The following is a 21,261-nucleotide window of genomic DNA, read 5'->3' as shown; positions in this document are numbered from 1 at the left end:
TTTAAGGCTGATTTATTTTATTATTTCTTAAAAGATTACATGAATACATATTTAATATAGAGTGTATGTAAATAAATGTAAAAAAAAAATATTTGCATGCTAGATCTCATTACAGGAGGTTTGTTTTCTAAGTGGAGCAGCTGTGAGGAGAGAGGTTTTCATCGGAGGAGGACGGAAGAATGTCTTTTCTTCTTGGGGATTGAAGAAGGCAGTATTGTATTTTGCTAAGAAAAAAATCTGTCTCTTTAAATTTTATCTTCTCTTGAATGTGACATATTTTTCTGAAACAGATTATCATTACAGTAATAGATTCTGTTATTCTGTTCTGAATAATAGCCCTGTTGAAAAAAACAGCATATGCTGGTTAGGTATGTTTGATGCTGGGATGCTGGTTAGGTAGGTTTTGATGCTGGTTTATGCTGGACCTTGGCTGGATTATGCTGGTCCTTTTGCTGGTCCTTGATCTGCCATTCCTCACCTCTTCACCTATCAAGCTCTGTCAGCTAGGATGGGGTCTGTCTGGAGACATTTTCAGGTTACTCCAGAAATGTTTGATTGGGTTCAAGCCCAAGCTCTGGCTGGGCCACTCAATTGTGCTTAGACTCATTGTCCTGTTGGAAGGTGAACCTTCTGCCCAGTCTGAGGTTCTGAATGCTCTGGACTGGGTTTTCATTAAGGCTATTTTTATATTTTGGCACATTGAGCTTTTCTACTACTCTGATGAGTCCCTCAGTCCCTACCACAGAAAAACAGCCTCACAGCATGAGGCTGCGAACCACCACACTTTACTTTTGGGATGGTACTCCAGGTGATAAGCAGTGCCTGGTTTCCTTCAATCATGATGCTTGGAATTGAGATTCATCAGACCAGAGAATCTTGTTTCTCACAGTCTAAGGGGCCTTGAGGTGCTTTTTTTGTTGCAAATTGCAAGTGTGCATTCATGTCTTTACTGAGGAGAGGATTGAGTCTTGCCACACCCCCATAATGCCCAGATGGGCGGAGTGTTGCAGTGATGTTTGTCCCACTGTAGGTTTCTCCTATCTCCACATGATAATGGAGCTCAATTAAAGTGACCATCAGGTTCTTGGTCACCACTCTAACCAAAGCCCTTCTCCATCAATTGCTTAGTTTGGCTGGGAGGCTCTAGGAAGAGTCCTGGTGGTTCCAAACTTCTTCCATTAAGGGTAACGGAGACTACATGTTTCTGTGAACCTTCAATGCAGAAGATTTATTTCTTAAATTAACTCTTCCCTCTTAACTCTTGTTTGGCTTACTGCAATCATGTCTCTGGGCTCTACAGGCATTTTGTTTATTTTACATCAGGGCTTGTTTTTGCTCTAATATGCATTTTCAGCTGTTGTTCTTTTAAGACATGTGTGCTGTTTCAAATCATACCCATTAAGATTAAAAATGAACTGTTTTGTACAACTAAAAATAGCTGGACGCAGATGAGACCAGAAGCCAGACTCATAAAAATTTACAAATGGTTTAGTTTGCTCTTACAGGAAAAAAAGGTGGATACTATATGAATATATAAACCATATGGCATGAGAGAGACTGACATAATCTGTTGGTTTTATGGATAAAACCCTGTATGCTGGCATTACAAATACACCATCAACGGTGGCCCTAACAACTAAAGGGCGAAGAATTCAGTTATAAATAAATCATTGCAAAAACCTAGATTTTTAAGTATAGATACAGTGAATAAATATATAGACATTGCAGACATTTAAAAGTTGAAAAGCATCCTGAAGATGTTGTTTTTGTGTGGTTTACAGCAAGTAAATATCTCTGAAGACATTATTTTGAAGGTTTTTGAAGTCAAATTAAAAAAACTTTTCAAATGTAAAGCCACTTTTCTCTGTGTACACATGACGTGACGTGTCCAGTCAGCTTTCAAAGATATATTGTATTATATTATAGGTTTAACAATATGTATTTGGGCAATTACATTTTTTTTGTTCACTCTGATTAATAACATATAACAAACAATAACAAATCGATAAAGCTGTTTTTAAAGCTTTTAGGTGTAAAATTGCTGTGAAAGATAATGGTGGATATTTCCTTTGTATTGTCTCAAATTCTTAACTCAAGACAATCAAAAAATTATTACAGAATTACTGTTTAGTCCAAGTTAAGCATGCAGTCATATACTGTGATAAACCCAAAATAAAACCCCAAAACACAAGTTTGAGCTGTTTTAATTCAAAAAATATTTTCTTTTCACAACAGAAAAAGGAAATAAAAACAAATTCTGGACGTGCAAGTGGCAAAATTAAAACAATTTTAAAAAGTCAGTATCTCAACCACGTCCTGTGTTTATACACTCAGTGAATGATTACTGTTTTGAAACATTTATTTTGAAATCTGAAGTAAAGACACTGTATCTCTCCAATGAAACTACGACGTGCTGCTTTTTGACACGCGTTAGTCACTGTGATAACGTTTCACTTTGGTGCTTCAGATTAGGCCTCTAAACACGGAGAGGCTACAGCAAACTGAAAATAAAATTCCAGAGAAGGTAGTTTATGTGGATTTTTGTGAAAAGACCAAACAAATGCAGGAAAAATTACACAAGCCTCTTGTTTTTTGCTGCACCTCAGGAAGAGAAATGGACAAAAAAGAACAAAGAAATTCTCCACACAATCAAGCCCAAAACATCACAATGCAATGTAAAAAAAAACAACAACAGAAAGACATACAGATACAAAACATAGATGTTTCTTTAAAGAGGAGGACAAATAGACGCATTAAAGATGAAGTTCTGCATGACACCGGCTCCTGAGCCAGCGCTTTTACATCTGATTGGCCAGGATAGACCTGCAGCCTGACCAATCAGACAACAGATACAACTCTTGAGGTAGATAAAAGGCCAAGCTGACCTGGACATCTAATTTCACAATCACACACAGAAATCTGCCTAACTAACCGTATGACAGACAGATGAAAGGCTTGTTTACAACCGTGTTATGAACCTAGGATCAAGTCTTCCCTCTGTCCAGCTGCTTAGAGATGTTCATGCGTCCACACTAGCGAAATCTAGATTAAAGCTGAGAGCCGAGACTGACGAAAAAGACACAAACTACCAATCAGTTTTACCAAAACCCATTGCAGTAGTCCATACTATTGTGTTCAATAGTAGGGAGAAAAGGTCTTTGGTGGAAAGTGTCATAGTTGCCTTGAAGTTGCATGTTTAATGTTTCATTAAATTGGAAGGACGAATGTTTCAATTACACTATTTATTCTGAAACGCTGTAGTGTTTCTCTTCTGGAACATTTTTTTTAAAAACTGTGCTATCATATGTCTAAAAATTTATCTGTTAGGCCACAAACGTAGGTTTAATTTACATTATGAACACCGTTATTGACATTTCAAGGATTTCGAGAGAGCAAAAAAATAATAATTCTTAACTATTCGGTTAAATTTCTTTCTTTCTAGCTAAAGAAACATTGCACTTCTGCCTTTTTTCTGAGCATCAAACAAAATCCTGATGTGTTGTGTTACAAAAAAAAAAACCCTGGAAAATAAATAAATGGCACTGAAAATAAAAATCTCAATCATCCTGTGAACAGAAAGAACAATGTCAGCCTTCCCAAATCCACAAAATCCCTTTTATTAGCCCCACCCACATACCTCATCTAACTTGATCCCACCCACTCCTATCACTAAACCATTCCCACCCGCATCTCAACATCCACTTCTACATCTACCAAAAGACTTTACACATGGATTCAATGAAAAGAAGTTTCATCCACGAAAGACACACGATCCCTGAAACAAACACGTTTGATTCAGAGCGACATTAAAAAAGGAAATAGGAAAGCCTTTGCTTTGAGAGACAGGAGCGAGTAACAATAGCCAGCAAGCGTTGCATCAGTCATTCTAAACCCCACCCACCTTATTTAAAAGGTAAATAATTGAACTACTAAAAAGGCAAAGAGTGGAAGACCAACAGAACAGAAATCTCTTCATTTCGACTGCTACCGCAAAAAAATTTGTTTTGTTTGTCTGTTTGAGAAACAGTCCATAAAACCGTAATAAAAACCATACTTAAAAAAACATCATGCATCGAAAGGTGTCATCACCATTATCATCACTCAATGTTACTCACAGACATGGTCTGTGTTAATAGTTCTTGGTAAAAAATAAGCATTTGTCATCTTCTCCTTCCTCTTTCTAGCAAAATAAAACTCTGCTCCCCTTCTGTTGTCCAAAGTTGGTGTAATATTTGCCTTGTCTTGGTTTGTTGGAGAAAATGTTGCACAAGAGTTTTCTGAGGTTTCTTGTTGATTTCTTCTAAGCAGATGATTGAATCATGGACAAATTTTCTGCAACCCGTGCATTAACATTAGTTCCTCTCTGATGTCACTTCCTCTAAAAGAAAGCAAGTGTTGTTAGGGTTGTAACACTCAGCAGACTGTGTCTGGTTCTGACCTCAGACGGTTAACCTGTAACAAAAAACAACACTGTTAAACACTGAGCATTATGGACATGTAAGTGGTGTCCTGGCATAATTACTCACCCTCATGCCTTTCCAAACCCGCAAAACCTTTGTTCATCTTCAGAACACAAATTAAGAGATTTTTTATGAAATCTGAGAGCTTTCTGACTCTGCATAGACAGCAGCGCAACTGAAACATTTTATGGCCCGGAAAAAGGTAGGGTTGTTTTTTGTTTTCTTGTAGCTACATAAAATTACGGTTGAACCACTGATGTCCATGGACTATTTTATCGATGTCCTTAGCACCTTTCTGTGCCTTAAACGTGTCAGTTGCGTTGCTGTCTATGCAGGGTCAGAAAGCTCTCGGATTTCATAAAAAATATCTCAATTTGTGTTCTGAAAATTAAAGGTTTTACAGGTTTGGAACGACATGAGGGTGAGTAATTGATGAATTTTTGGGTGAATTATCCCTTTAACGGTAATAAAAAATTATTTGAGGACTCATTTGAATAATTATTGTGGAACACAAAAGGTAATTTTTTTTGTAAAACATCTTAGAGAGCTAAAAGAGATGGGGCCGTTAAATTCCAAATATGTAATTTTTCGTCTTTTTTGGAGCTCAACATTTACTATATGTTACCCTGGACCGCAAAAACAGTCATAAGGGTCCATTTTTTGAAAAGCTTTTCTGAAAGCTGAATAAATAAGCTTATTTGGCCGAGATACAACTATGTGAGAATCTGAGGGGGCAAAAAAAATCTAAAATTACGTTTTGATATGTGACCCTGGACCACAAAACGAGTCTTAAGTAGCGCAGATATCTTCGTAGCAATAGCAAAACATACGTTGTATAGGTCAAAATTATTCATTTTTCTTTTACGCCAAAAATCATTAGGATATTAAGTAAAAATCATGTTCCATGAAGATAGTTTGTAAATTTCCTACTGTACCAAAACTTTATTTTTGATTAGTAATGTGCATTGCTAATAATGTCATTTGGACAACTTTAAAGGTGATTTTCTTAATATTCTCAATATATAAGATTCCACCCTCAGATTCCAGATTTTCAAATAGTTGTATCTCGGCCAAATATACAAACCACACATCAATGGAAAGTATATTTATTTAGCTTTCAGATGATGTATAAATCTCAATTTTAAAAAAATTGACACTTATGAATGGTTTTGTGGTCCAGGATCACATATATTTTACAATAAGAAATTTATAAAATACCGGTTTATTGCTTGTTTGGTTGGAAAGGGTATGATGAAGGATCCGAAGAGGACACATCTTGTGGCTGTACACCACTGTCCTGCTGAAAAACCATAGTCAGAAATTATAAATCTGAATTTAATACACAATATCTAAAAATATTTACTTTTTTGTGGTTTTCTGATAAAAAAATATCTAAATGTACTCTAAGCAAAATCAGTCTGCTTGAGGAAAAACTTCATGTTATATTAAAGAATTAGTTCACACCAGAATTAAAATTTCCTGACAATTTCTCATCCTCATGTCATCCAAGATGTTCATGTCTTTATTTCTTCAGTCGAAAAAAAAATAAGGTTTTTGAGGAAACGTTCCAGGATTTTTCTCCATATAGTGGACTTCAAAGGAAATCAAATTGCAGCTTCAAAGGGCTCTATACGATCACAGAAGAGAAATAAGGGAAACGAGTGCCCATTTTCTAAAAAAATAAAATATATACTTTTTAACCACAAATGCTCACTCACACATTACATAATCATGTTGGAATGTTGTTATTTCTTCATCTGTGTACTTTCGGTTTAAAAAGGTATGGTGAAAAACTCAAATTCATTTTCTTCTCCAACTTTAAAATCATCCAAAATCATTGGGGTTTTTTTCCTGTAAAAGGCGTTTGACTTTCTTTGTACATTTGCTTTATAAAGACTTGGTCGGTACTTTATCCTAACGCACATTTGACCCTTCCAACATGACTACGTAACGCATGAGGTCAAGCTAGTGCAAAACAAGCATTTATGGTTAAAAAGTATATACGATTTTTTTTTTCTTATTAACAATTGTTTCGATAGACAAGGCCCTTATTCTTTGCATTGAAACTTCAAATTGGGTCTTTAACCCGTTGATCCCTATTGAAGTCCCCTATATGGAGAAAAATCCTGGAATGTTTTCCTCAACAACCTTAATTTTCCTTAATAACTGAAAAAAAAAAAAAACATGAACATCTTGGATGAGTAAATTATCAGGAAATTTTTATTCTGGAAGCAAACTAATCCTATAAACTACAACTGTACCAACACCTAGACAATTCACAAGGCTATAGCAGCCTGTCATTGATAACCTGAGTGTGGGACTGACCTCAGGAGGGATGGCAGTGGGCTGAATGTGGGCATATTGAGGGATGTACGCTCCTGGCATTGCTGTGTTGGCAGGAATGAACTGCAGGAACGCAAAATGATGTGGCTTTATTAAAAACACAGGTGTTAATATTACTTATTAATTAGCATATACAGGGCTCGCAAAATCGCTAGCCCGACGTCCCGGGGCTATTGTGTTTTCCAGTCGGGCTACCAAAATGTGTCACTGGGCTGCCCAACGGGCTATCATAAAGTTGACGGCTCCTGCATGTCCTTAAAAACCCCGCAATTTAGTTGTATCATATTTAAGGCCATAAAAAGTTTAAAATATGTTAAATAGTATAAGAAAATTCTTAATTATAATTTAGGAGGTCTTACATTTGGGGACGGAAAGACGAGAATCGCGATAGGGCTGGATTAAACTTCAAAAGGCAATGATGTCATTGAATAAATATGCACGCTGCACGTTTCAATGTCAAAACGCGGACAGATTTCTTTATATGAATTTATCTGAGGGGAACCGACCGACTATCCATTGCACAGGACTAAGACCATTGCAGTAAAAGAGAAAGCGGACGCTGTTTTTTGTTTGTTTGTTTTTACCGCTGCCGCACACACCTGAGGCGAGCACGCGCACAGAGAGAGAGAGAGAGAGAGAGAGAGAGAGAGAGAGAGGCGCAATTCAGACGATTCACAGATTGATTCCTCTTTAACTTAACTTTGTTATGTGTGTTTCCATTCAAAGAGATGTTTAAATACCCGTTTTGGTATTCTGGTAAACACAGTCGGTTATGTCTTCTGTGAACCGAAATAGCTGAGAAAGAGATGCGTGCCAGTATTCGGTTCGTGCATTTGGCCTTAAAGAGACAGCATCCTATAAATACCTGCATTGAGAAGCACTAGTTATTTTGCAATAAATTATTAAATGTCTGCACCTGAATACTAGTGTTATTGATTTTATTAGTAACTTTATGCTGTATTCATCTACACTTGTCATTTGTGTAATTGTTGTTTTGCGACTTTATTAGTTCAGCTAGTAGTTTTTGCTGTGGATTAGAAGTACTTAAAGCATTCAGTAATTATTAAAAAACAAACTTATTTGGTTTTGTTTGTTTTTTGCTAATCCGAAAAATTTATTCCAATCCTACTCATACTGTTCATTTTACTTGTGCAGCTCTTAAAATGGGTAATAAATTGCCTTAAATTGATATTTAAAAATTCTGCAGATACACTAAATAGTGAAATAAATTCATTCCTTGATATTTGTTTGTATTTGTGTATTGAAAACATTTTTCATTGACATTTACCCCCAGTTTCACAGACAAGGCTTAAAACTAGTCCTAGATTAAATGTAAATCTGAGCTGTTTCAACTGAAAGAAACTTGGACTGACTGATCTTAAAATATATCAGTGCCTTTGTTTTGTCTCCAGATGCACACCAGTAGGCCTATAGTTTCTTTTCTAAGTCACGGTTATAAAAATTACTTAAATGTCCTAATCCTGGTTTAGGCTAAACCCCATCTAAAAAACCAGGCCTTAGACTCCTATCTGATTTTCTATATTAAAAAGAAAAAATATATGTATATTTTTTTTATTTGGGCTAGTTAAATTATTTTCGGGCTACCAAAATCTGAAGAGTACCTGCCCGAAGGGCTACCAGAGATTTTGAAATTTTGCGAGCCCTGATATACACGTGTGCCATATATTAGTGCAATCTGTGTGAGAGGATCTTACGGTTGCGGTGCCACCCAGAGAGAGATGGCCCATCTGCTGGGTGAGGGGAGCCAACATAGCGGACGGCTGCAGTGACATGGGATGCTCCATAGAGGGCGACAGAACGGCTCCCTGAGTAAAAAAAAAAACACAGTGAGTACAACAATCATATTTGCATATTCTGCACTAAATAACAGAAAATCTGCCCACAACAGTGCAAAAACAGGAAACACTGTTTTAAGCAGTATTGTTTATGAGATATATCCTGTTTGGAACCAGATGTTATAAAAAGAAAGATCAAAGAAAGAAAATAATTAAATATTTTGGCCTTACTGGGTGTTGCATGATGTAAGGCTGATGTGGCATCCATGAAGGATTCTGTACATTGAGACACAAACACAGATGTTAGCAAGAAAGCAGGTGCTGGTCAGAAATGCTCACATCAACACAGTGTGACCGTGAAGATGAAGTAGATAAAACGAGCAGTACCTGGTATGTAGAGATGGGAGAGATGTATGGAGACACTCCTGGCTGAGCCATTAACCGGTTCCCCATGGCATAAGGAGCAGCATAGTACCTGCAGCATCAGGATAGAGCAGTGTTTTTCAACCACTGTGCCGCGGTACACTAGTGTGCCGTGAGAGATCGTCAGGTGTGCCGTGGGAAATTATTCAATTTCACCTAATTGGTCTAAAACATTTTTTGAAAACTAATAAGTTATTGTCTGCGAATAATATGCCATTGTCGAGTGTCTGCGCTGTCTAGTGACACCGGCAGACTAATCATGTCATACTCTTCCATATCAGTAGGTGGCAGCAGATAGGTAATTGCCTTGTATTTCGAGACGAGAATTAGTGATGCCTGGATGTGTGACAGGTAGCAGTGACAGTGGCATTGTGGCTAGTGAGAATATGATACAAAATCTGCGTCTGCGGACGTCTGCTGACATCACCCGTGGATGTGGGCGGGGTTGGATGTCCACCGCAGGCTGCAGGGAGCCCTACTTGGACGTCTGGGCAATTAAACAGAGCTCGAACACACCGAACTGACGACACCCAACTACAAACTAGAAGGTGCTTTCTGTGCATGCGTGAGGAGATACACCGTTGTGTACCTGCAGATGGAAGTATTGTATATAGAACAGTGATGCGCGGGTTGATCCAAAATGAGCGGGTGCCTGCGGTCACCCGCGGTTACCCATGGTTACGAGTCATCCAAAAATATTTTTAATGATATTCGGGTTGCGGTCGGTCGGGTCGTTCGAAAATAAAGATGCCAATTAAACCTTTGTAATTTATATAATACTAGACACAATTTTCTATGAAATACATAGACCTACGCTTTATTTACTGAATAATATTTACCTTTTGAATGTTGAGCGTTATTAACTGTTGAATAAATGCTGACGCGGGACAAAATGCCCGATTTCCAACACGTTGAACTACATTGTACCATTTTAATAGGCTACTTTTAAACACATATAGCTCTATCAGTTTTATGTATTTTCTGAGAGGGGGTGGGATTTTTGTTGGGAAAGTCGGGGGAAGAGACACACACTTCGATTAGACTGGATAAACACATGCAGCATCTTAATTGTTAAGAAAATGGTATTCCTAATAAATGTCTCAAATATTTTGATTATGTCCAATGCTTCTCTTTCTTTTTGGAATTATTAGACACATTTCACTATGTCTTTTCAAATGCCTAGGTCTGTTTAATTACTTTAATTATAAAATGTCTAGCACTATTTGTAAACGTTTATTCAAGCGATAATATATAAATTATCTCATGTATATGCTTGTTTAAAACCAGGGATTAAAAACGAATTCCAAGTAAAAACAATATTTTTTCTTTACATTTCCAGAGAGCGAAACGAACGAAATTAAACATTACTTAATAAATTCAAGTCACTATAATTTCCTTATTCATTTGATACAACTATTATAGCTAAACAATTAATATATGTATAAAATAATATTATTTTGTCATATTCGTGATTCCTGAATTTATATATGAAAACTTTGTTTTAAAGTGCATTCGTTATGTTTGTATAAGAAAATTCGAGAGAGCTGTTGAGGAAAAGCTTTGTGTGTGTCTTTATTCAGTTCCTGACAGGATATCAGCTCTGTGTTCATCCAAACAGGCCCAGGTTGTGTTAATTTGATTCCTGTTCAAGACACATCGATAAGAATGGCTGTATATTGTTAATATAGGCTACAGAGTTTCATTTTTTTACAGTTTCGATTGTTGGTGTGCCTTGTGATTTTTTTCAATTAAAAATGTACCTTGGCTCAAAAAAGGTTGAAAAACACTGGGATAGAGTGTTTTTGAGTGACAATACGACAGTTGAACAAAATTTTAACTATTAAATGGCAAATATCCTAATGATTTTGGCACAAAAGAAAAATTGATCATTTCGACACATACAGTATATTTTTGGCTATTGCTACAAATATACCCGTGCTACTTAAGACTGGTTTTGTGGCACAGGGTCATATTTTACCCAATATTTGTGTTTTTATGTATATAATAGTCCCACTGCATTAGCAACATGCTAAGATCAAATTGGACATCAACTGTAAGTTTGTGTGCCTCACACAAAGACAATGTGTAAAGAGTTTAAAGTCAGTTTTAAGGCAGTTAGTTAAGTCAGTTAGTTTAAAGTCAGTTCACTTAGTCTAAATCTAAATTATATAACAATTAGGCTATCCATCTTTAAGTAGCCTACCAAAATTTCATTAATAGTAAAAGTGAAATCTCATTGAGACTTCAAATCTGGATATTGTCTTAACATTTTAAAATCACTTACAGAGGAAATTTGGTCCCATCAGGCAAACATGCAGCCACGACTTATGCTGCTGTAAACTTTTCTTTTTCTTTTGATTTTACTGGTGATGTTCTGATATTACAACACATTACGTTACATTACATTACGTATTTCTTGGCACACTCATTTTATGCGTATTTGGCGCCACCTATTGTTGTGAATGTATTATTGACATGTATTATTGACAATATTAAAACCTGTGATCCAACCTGTGATCAAAATGGCCACGACTTAACTGAAATTAATGAATTAATTAGTACAACGTGGCCATGATTTAAAAATTAGTGCAAATATGGCCACAATTTAACTAAATTAAAACCAGAGAACAAAATTTTGCAATGTGATATCTTTTTAAATGTTAGTTTACCCAAAAATGAAAATTCTGTCACCCTTTTGTTGTTCTAAATCTTTAAGACCTTTGTTCATATCCAGAACACAAATTAAGATATTTTTGATGAAATCCGAGAGCTTTCTGACCCTGCATTGACAGCAAAGGTACCACGTTCAAGGCCAAGAAAGGTAGTAAGGACATTGTTAAAACAGTCCAGTGTTTCCCACACATAGACGAATCTGTGGCAGTGCGCCACAGATTAAATTCCGACCGCCACAGATTCAACACCGACAAAAAAAAAAAAAAAAATCAATGATATTGCGTTTCGTTATTCTTTTGTACGCTATTTAAAACATGCAGTGAATTCGTTCAACTGCATTTCCTTTTCCATACTCTCTCTTCATCTCTCTGTCATTCACGCGTCTCTCCCTCAAACACACACACGCACACAGCCCCTCCCCTCCGTGCATCTGTCTGTATCATATGTAAAGAGAAGACGGCTGGCGAAAGGTTGGTATCTCGTGAACACTTTTAACACACAATCACAGATTAAAAAGTGCTATAAAATATTTTATATTCTGAATACGATAGTTTCAGTTTGTTGATGTTACTGTAAGTCCCGACCCTTAGCAAACGCGATTGCGTCTTCTTTAGAAAGTTAACTAGTCGCAAGTTTGCGGTAAATCTATGGGTAAAATGTAGACTAGCCTAGTTGGGTTGTCGAGGTCAAAACACTATATGTAGCAGCTGTGAAACAAATAAAAGTATTATAAATTATGTCGTTTCTTTACTCTTACACTGAATGTTTGCTGCTTCAATCCAGTATTGAAAAGTATTTTCTGCGACTGAAAAAGGCACGTGTTGAGGATGAGGACCATCCTGAACCGGAAGTGTCAGTCTGAAACAGAGCTTAGTCCGACCAGCGCAATTAGTTATGTTATTGTTTACAATATTTTCAGGCTTCAACTAGTGTAGCTCAAGCAGAAAGACAAGGTCAGGGTGAGATTTGTTAAATATCAATAATATGTCGCAAAATAAGGTGCCCTAACAAAAGTTGCAGACTGTGCAGCAAGTAGGCTGTTGTATATGGTGTTAAATTAACGTTATAAAGTTTAACAGTTTTTTTTTTATTATTAACTAAGAAATCCAATCGTATCCCTATTCAATCGTTCTTTTCATCTGCAACCCCCCCCCCCTTACAAACATCTAACCCCCCCCCCCCTCCCCTCGGACTGACCACCACACATTGCTTTCAAACCTGTGGGAAACACTGCAGTCCATATGACATCAGTGGTTCAACCGTAATGTTATGAAGATACAAGAATACGTTTTGTGACTACGTTTTCAACAATTTCTTCTCTTCCGTGTCATTCTTCGACACGGGGTCTGTAAGCTCTCAGATTTCATCAAAAATATCTTAATTTGTGTTCTGAAGATGAACAAACTTATGGGTTTGAAACAACATGAGAGTGAGTAATTATGACATACACTCTGAAAATAAACAAGCAATTTAAGACACATTTAAGCTTCAGAATCTTACCCATTCTGAAGGGCGGTACTGGGGTCATAGGTCAAGGTCATTCCACTCTAAAGAAAGTAAAAGAAACGGTGAGCATTTCAAGCTTCACACATGTCATAAAGGCAGTTTTACTACACAACAAACAGTTAAAATGTCAATAATTAGAGTTAATTATAGAACAATGGTTGGAAACAAAACAAAGTATGACATTTGATGTCATGTAAGAATGGCTCATTAGCTTCAACCCACAAATACACACCTATTCACCTGTGCCACACACACACACACACACACACACACACACACACACACACACACACACAATTATAAACAGGACTTACTAGTCTCACCTCGGCGTCTCGTGTCCAGGTTCGTCCGTTGGGGATGTATTTAGCCTGACTCTGTCGCTTCTTCTGGCCGCCGTCAGCAAACTTACACAGCAAAGGCTCTGATGCACCTGTAACACACACACACACACACACACACACACACACACACACACACACACACACACACACACACACACACACACACACACACAATTCACTTACAGTCCATTACAGACTATATAATCTATAGCCTAGACATAGACTATATATGCATTGTATAGAATATTGTGCTGAACACTCACCCAGCATCCCAGAGGAGGATTTAATGAACTTCCCGTTGAAGTGAGAGATCACAGCGTCGCACTTCTCTGTAGATTCCATCCTTAAAATAGAGCGAAACAAAGTGAACATTTCTCGTCACATTCACACATACAAATAGTGTATTTCTGACACCATGTCACACATGATAGCTGCACACACAAAATCTGACCTGGCAAAGCCCACTCCCCGACTCACTCCGTTAGTGTCGCGGAGGATTCGGGTGGAGACGACCTGTCCAAAGGGTTTAAGGAGGTTCTCCAGCTCCTGCTCATCCATGGACACAGGCAGGTTGGACAGGTACAGGTTAGTTGGGTCCTGCTCCTGTTGCTGTATTCAGAAAACATAAAACACATGGCACAATATTACGTTATAACCATGGTTTGTCGGCATATTGATTACTATTTGAATAACCATAGTTATACTACAAATACCATGGTTGAACTAAAGGCTGTCACAATTCCTTGATTCCTAATCCTGTGTCGATTAACTGGCAAAATACCGGAAGTGGATACATGAAATGCATTATTAGACCGTTTTCCAACATGCTCTAAATTATAATGAAGCACAAGGCAAATAGACAAACGCTACAATTCAGTTACATGAATATATGTGATGCAGATTTAATAAATGCACTTTAATTATTTGTTTAGGTTTAGGTTATGAACGTGCGTCTCAGAGCAGCTCCGTTTTTAATAAATGCTACTCCGAACTGTCCCGAACTCTTATTATTTATTTAAATATTCTTTTTATTATGGTTTTTGCAAACAAAAAAACAAACAGTAACAGACAAACAGACCCTTCATATGACAAACATCTGTGCAATATGTAAAATGAAGCACAAAAATAAGACAAAAAGGAGAATGACAGTGTACAAGACTAACATATCCAACAAAGAGAAATTACAATAATTGTGAATATTATAAATAAATAAAAATATTGCTACCAATCTAAAATAATTGTGTACATCACTAATCCTTGTAGCTCAACAGAAAAGAAAAAAAGGGTTCCCACATTTTGTCACATTTTTCAGAGTTCCCAAAGATGGAGTATCTGATTCTTTCCAGGTGCAAAGTAGAAGTAAGTCCAGTTAACCAGTCAGAAAAGAGAGGCCTTACATTTTTCTTCCACAAAAGCAGAACAACTTTCTTAGCTACAATCATGCCATATTGGACAGGTAACCGTACCTTCGGATTAAGAGATTCAAGCAAATCTGACCAACCAAAAATTGCTATCATTGGGTCGGGGAGTAGAACACAGTTATAGACCTTGGCAAAGAACTCGAATATTTCTAGCCAAAAATTCTGAATTTCTACACAAAACCAGAAACAGGGTATATACAGCAATCCTTAACTTAAATTTACTACTTTTTAATACCTTTTTTACTACCTTCAGAATTTTTTTTAAAACCATCACGACACTGAATTGCAAGTGTTAATCAGCGACCTTTCTATTATTTACACAGATTTTGACATATATAACATACAAAAAAAGAATAGATTTAGAGACTGATGTTGACAACATATTGCACATATTTATTTCACTTAGTAAATAAAAATAAAACAAACTATATAAAATGTACGGTGCCCGCCAGGGGACACCTTCGGTTCACTTATGTTTGTCGTGGCCACGACATATAAACTCGTGGGAACATGATATTATGTTGTGGCCACGAGATATTTATTCGTGAGAACGTCATATTAACTCGTGGGAACGTGATATTATGTCGTGGCCACGAGATCATTTTGTCGAGGTAACGACATCCTTATGTCGTGGCCACAAGATGCGATGATGAGGGAACGAGATCCATTTCTCGTGGCCACGACTTATTATGTTGAGGAAACAACATGCATTTCTCGTGGGCACGAGTTTTAATGCATAAACAAACCTGCGTGACCATAGTAACCCAGGATTAGCCTATCAGAGATAGGTTTATTAATATTTTATTTTTAATTAAGAAATTATTATATTAATTGTTACAGAAATTAATACAATATTAAATTATTATATTAACAATGGGCGATGCTGTATATGCGAATGCTGATGCTGTCTGTGCGCGATGTAGACAGTATATTCAAAAGTTTATCATGAATAAATATTACATAAAGTACATCAAATAAAATAGCCCTACAGGAAACATTTTATCCCACAGACTTGTCCATTAACTGATCCTCCTCTTTCCGTAATATTTTTATTATTCGTTTATTCGTTATTTCCCCCTTCATTTCGATCTCCTTAACGTTCTGAATGTAGGTTCTATGACTGGGATTTTTTCAGTTCAAAGGCTGAATTTAACATATATTGTATTTTATTTAGTCTAATTAATAGACAAATATAGTGTTGCAGTGAAGAGTGAATTATTCACGTAGTTTCATTTGGAAATCATTTATCGTCACACCGTAAAATAGGCCTATTTTATTTTATTTTTATTTTTAATAATTTCTATTATTATTAATTATTATAATTAGCCCATTATTGTAGGCCTATATATTTATCTATTTTCGTTTATATTCGTTTTCCCCCTTCATTTTCATCTCTTTACTTAACGTATATGGAAATGATAGGCTACTGTAAATGCTTGACATGACTGATTTTGACTGGAATGTAGTTTAAAGGTTGAATTGAACATATTTTTATTTTGTTTCGTCTAAGATACTAGACTATATAATACTATACTGTTCACTGACGAATGAATCATTCACGTAGTGAAACGAATATAAATGAAAATAAAAATATATACAATAATAATAATAATTATAATAATGATGACGATAATAATAATAATACGGAAAAAAGACGATCAGTTAATAGAAATGTCATGTAGGCCTATTTTACGGTGTGACGATAAATGATTTCCAGATGAAACTACGTGAATAATTTACTCTCACTGAAACACTATATTTGTCTTTTAATTAGACTAAATAAAATATATTTGTCTATTAATTAGACTAAATAAAATACAATATATGTTCAATTCAGCCTTTGAACTGCATTCCAGTAAAAATCCCAGGTATAGAACCTACATTCAGAACGTATAAGTAAAGAGATCGAAATGAAGGGGAAAATAACGAATATAAACTAATAATAGCCTACAAATATTACGGAAAGAGGAGATAATAGACCTTTCTCACAACTTCCGTATTTTGCACCGGAAATACGTAATTGCTGTGTAAACCTATTTCCGCCCCGGTATGCCGGTAACCAGTTAAACAACGTGAAAAACGCTTAACGTGGCTTAATGCATGTAAAAAACGACCAGGAAACCCCAAGTTTCTGTCAAACCTTACGTGGAACAAACATTAACTACTATCAAAAGAACGAGCCCTTATTCCACAGATAAAGTGAATAATATCACGTTAAGCGTTTTCTCCCCCATAGAAGCCCATTATAAGGAAACAGCTTAACGTGGTTTACGTACCTCAACAGCGACCAGGGAAAACCAAACTTATGTTAAATTTTACTTATAATAAATACTTGCTGCTGTCAAAAGAACGAGCTCTTATTCAGCATATAAAGTGATCGCCCCCCATAGAAGTCCATTATAACAAACCATGTTAAGCTTTTTCCTTAATGGAGTTCTATAGGGAGAAAAGCGTGATATTATTCACTTTATATTATTTTTTTATAATGGACTTCTATGGGGGGCAATCACTTTATATGCTGAATGAGAGCTCGTTCTTTTGAGAACAGAAAGTGTTTATTATAAGTGGAATTTAACAGAAGTTTGGTCTTCCCTGGTCGCTGTTAAGGTAAGTTAAACCAAGCTGTTTCCTTATAATGGGCTTCTATGGGGGAGAAAACGCTTAACGTGCTATTATGCACTTTATCTGTGGAATAAGGGCTCGTTCTTTTGATAGTAGTTAGTGTTTGTTCCAAGTAAGGTATGACAGAAATTTGGGGTTTCCTGGTCGTTTTTTACGTACGTTAAGCCACGTTAAGCGTTTTATACGTCCCGGATAAACTCTTAGTGGAAAAATGTATATCCTTTATCCAATTTGTTCCTCTTTGTGACGGAGTTTTCCTACACGACTCTTATCAGGTCGGCAAAAGTTATCTTTGGCAAACCAGCGAGGGAAGTTGTGTAGACTCTCTCCATTTTAATTTTAAATTACCCGGCTTTCTGCTGTGTTGACATTACACAGGAAGTCTGCATACCCTGTGATTGCGTATTTCCGGTTTCTGTGAAAAAGGTCTATAAGACTGTGGGATGCATACATGTCTACATCGCGCACAGACAGCATCAGCATTCGCATATACAGCATCGCCCATTGTTAATATAATAATTTAATATTGTATTAATTTCTGTAACAATTAATATAATAATTTCTTAATTAAAAATAAAATATTAATAAACCTATCTCTGATAGGCTAATCCTGGGTTACTATGGTCACGCAGGTTTGTTTATGCATTAAAACTCGTGCCCACGAGAAATGCATGTTGTTTCCTCAACATAATAAGTCGTGGCCACGAGAAATGGATCTCGTTCCCTCATCATCGCATCTTGTGGCCACGACATAAGGATGTCGTTACCTCGACAAAATGATCTCGTGGCCACGACATAATATCACGTTCCCACGAGTTAATATGACGTTCCCACGAATTAATATCTCGTGGCCACAACATAATATCATGTTCCCACGAGTTTATATGTCGTGGCCACGACAAACATAAGTGAACCGAAGGTGTCCCCTGGCGGGCACCGTAAAAATGTGCAATGGAGAGAATGGATAGTTCCAGCACACTGGCTGGCATTCACTGCAAGATCAAGCATTTTAATGTGAATATATCATATTGGAGAGAGTTTTACCGTGCATCCTGCTGTAACCGGAAGAGGTGCGCGCGCTGTTTGAATAACGTTACTGAATGGAGAATGATTGACAGCCGCAGAGGAGGGAAAACGAGTTTCCGTAAACTTTAATGTTGTAAATAGACTTCTGTCCCTCTCTCTGAGCACGCATTCCGTTTTTATGTTTAGTGGATTGCATATGCGACCGAAGAGCGTTAGCTCCCATCCAGTTGACATTGATGTTTTTTTTTACACACCGAACAATAAGCCTGCCTGTTATTCCCTACTACAGGCCTGAGCCAGTCCTTAAACGCTGGGTCGTTCACCCAGCTACCAGAAAACTTGCATTTGCCCATGAAGACGACGATGGTTGTCCAGTCGTTGAAGATATGCCTTGAAGCAAGTCTAAAATAAAACGTAAGCCAGCAACTTCTGTGTTCTGAGATGTTGCCGAACGACCACTGAATATGACGTCAGCATCAAACATAAGTTGAGACGGAGACGAAAGATCTTTGATCATGTCCCCAGATATGCTAAAGCCCATATTTAAACGAACTAACGCGAACGCAGATAGAATTTCAATCAGAATAGGACACCTGATAGTCTGAAAAAATAATACCTAATTTGGAAAAAATAATACCACATTTAATACTTTTAATGGCCTTAAATTTGACAATTTTGATTTATCACTTTTTAATACTTTTTAAAACCCCGCGGATACCCTGAGAAAAGATGTGCCAGGGTACCATCTAAAATTTACCACTTATCACATATGGGGGAGACGGAAGAATAGAATTTGCTAAGCTTAGTTTTAGAATAGTGAAGTCTGTGTAGTACCTTGTATTGAATAAGTTGATGTCTTGAATTTATAGAACATGAATAAACAGATAAGAGGCATTTATCCCAGTCATTCTCAGTAACCTGAATGCCTAGGTCTTCTTCCCAAGCAGCTTTCAAATGAAGGGAAGAAAAGTTTGTTTCATCTTTAAAAGAATTAACAAATAAAGAGATTAGACCCCTAGCATCAGGAGAATTTGAAAACAAATAAAACATTTTGCATTCTAAGGAGAAAACCTCAAAATTTGAGATATTTATACGAACATAATGCCTGACCTGAAGATATCTGAAAAAATGAGAAGGAGGAAGGTTGAATCTCTCACTGAGCTGGGAAAAGGAGGCAAAAGACTTATCAATGTATAGATTTTTAACACTGAAAATTCCTTTACTTTGCCATTCCTTAAAAACTTTATCTGTAAGAGAGAGTTTAAATGCATGATTGTAACAAATAGGAGTAAGTGGAGAAGTATTTGGTAACTTGTATACCCTTCTAATTTGGTACCATATTTTGATAGAGTTGTTCAGAATTAAATTATTTTTTGGAACCTCTTTATTAGGCAGGGGGGCTGCAAAAAGCAAAGCAGAAAGGGAAGAGTGAAAGGCACTTTGTTCTATCGCTAACCAAGAGGGAGTGTCTGCTTGAACCATGCCAGGAAAAGAATCTCGCCAATACATTAAAACTCTGCAATTTGCTGCCCAGTAATAATGACGAAAGTCAGGCAAACCTAGACCCCCCAAATTCTTAGGTTTATGCAAATGAGTCTTGGATATACGAGCACTTTTATAACCCCAAATGAAAGGCATAATAATGGATTCAAGCGATTTAAAGAATGATTTAGGTAGAAAAACAGGTACATTTTGAAAAAGATATAAGAATCTCGGAAGGCTAACCATTTTAACTGCATTGATGCGGCCAATCTTTGATATTGGGAGTGATCTCCATCTTTCTATGTCCTGCTTCAAGTTATCGAGTAACGTGAGAAAATTCAATTTAACTAAATCCTTTGGATTCTTAGGGACAACCACACCGAGATATTTAATCATATCCAAAGCCAATTTAAATGGCATACTCTGCATAAAATCTGGATCTATATTGTTGCTGATGGGCATGAATTCGCTTTTTTGCCAATTAACAGAATAACCTGAAAAGTTGCTAAATGTGTTTAATAAATCCAACAGCAAGGGAACAGAGTGCTCTGGATCTGAAAGGTATAAAAGAACGTCATCAGCATAAAGAGATATTATATGATCTACCTGACCTATCTTTAAAGACGGGATCTGCGGATGGTGTCTAATAGCAATTGCCAAAGGTTCTATGGCAATAGCAAACAACAGGGGTGAAAGTGGATACCCCTGTCGTGTGCCCCTATGCAACTCAAATTGTGGTGATCTATCAAGATTAGTTAAAACAGATGCACACGGATGATGATACAACATACTGACCCAGGAAGAAAACCGATCTCCTAAATTAAATTCTTTAATAGTAGTTAAGATATAATTCCATTCCATTTGATCAAAAGCTTTTTCCGCATCTAATGCTATAATTGCCAATTTAGAGTGAGATTTTTGTTTCGAATAGACAATATTTAGAAGATGTCTAACATTGAAAAAGGAGAATCTATTAGGGACAAAGCCAACCTGATCGGGGTCAATAATAGTTGAAATGCATTTGTTTAATCTAGTTGCCAAAATTTTGGTGAACACTTTTAAATCAGTATTAAGAAGAGCAATTGGGCGAAAAGAGGACACGTTCGTCTCATCCTTGCCTCTCTTAAGAAGTAAAGAAATATTGGCGAAGTAGAGAGAAGGAGGAAAT

The 21,261-nt window shown here is 36.6% G+C and overlaps 1 protein-coding gene across 1 annotated transcript in view; it reads right to left on the bottom strand.

Annotated features, from left to right (window-relative positions):
* Positions 1 to 2,188: 2,188 nt before the first annotated feature.
* Positions 2,189 to 21,261, bottom strand: part of rbms1a (RNA binding motif, single stranded interacting protein 1a) — a 49,948-nt gene continuing 30,875 nt past the window's right edge. The window contains exons 6-15 of the mRNA XM_073825657.1: positions 13,994 to 14,151; positions 13,806 to 13,885; positions 13,516 to 13,631; positions 13,196 to 13,242; positions 8,987 to 9,074; positions 8,831 to 8,875; positions 8,519 to 8,629; positions 6,786 to 6,866; positions 5,679 to 5,760; positions 2,189 to 4,452 (exon numbers count right to left, since the gene is read on the bottom strand). Coding sequence (XP_073681758.1) covers positions 5,683 to 5,760; positions 6,786 to 6,866; positions 8,519 to 8,629; positions 8,831 to 8,875; positions 8,987 to 9,074; positions 13,196 to 13,242; positions 13,516 to 13,631; positions 13,806 to 13,885; positions 13,994 to 14,151 — 804 coding nt within the window. The 3' untranslated portion in view covers positions 2,189 to 4,452; positions 5,679 to 5,682. The remainder of the gene's footprint in view (positions 4,453 to 5,678; positions 5,761 to 6,785; positions 6,867 to 8,518; positions 8,630 to 8,830; positions 8,876 to 8,986; positions 9,075 to 13,195; positions 13,243 to 13,515; positions 13,632 to 13,805; positions 13,886 to 13,993; positions 14,152 to 21,261) is intronic.

The sequence above is a fragment of the Garra rufa genome, chromosome 20 (genome assembly GCF_049309525.1).
Source record: "Garra rufa chromosome 20, GarRuf1.0, whole genome shotgun sequence".
NCBI classification, from domain to species: domain Eukaryota; kingdom Metazoa; phylum Chordata; class Actinopteri; order Cypriniformes; family Cyprinidae; genus Garra; species Garra rufa.
This window is presented reverse-complemented; position numbering and strand designations above follow the sequence as displayed.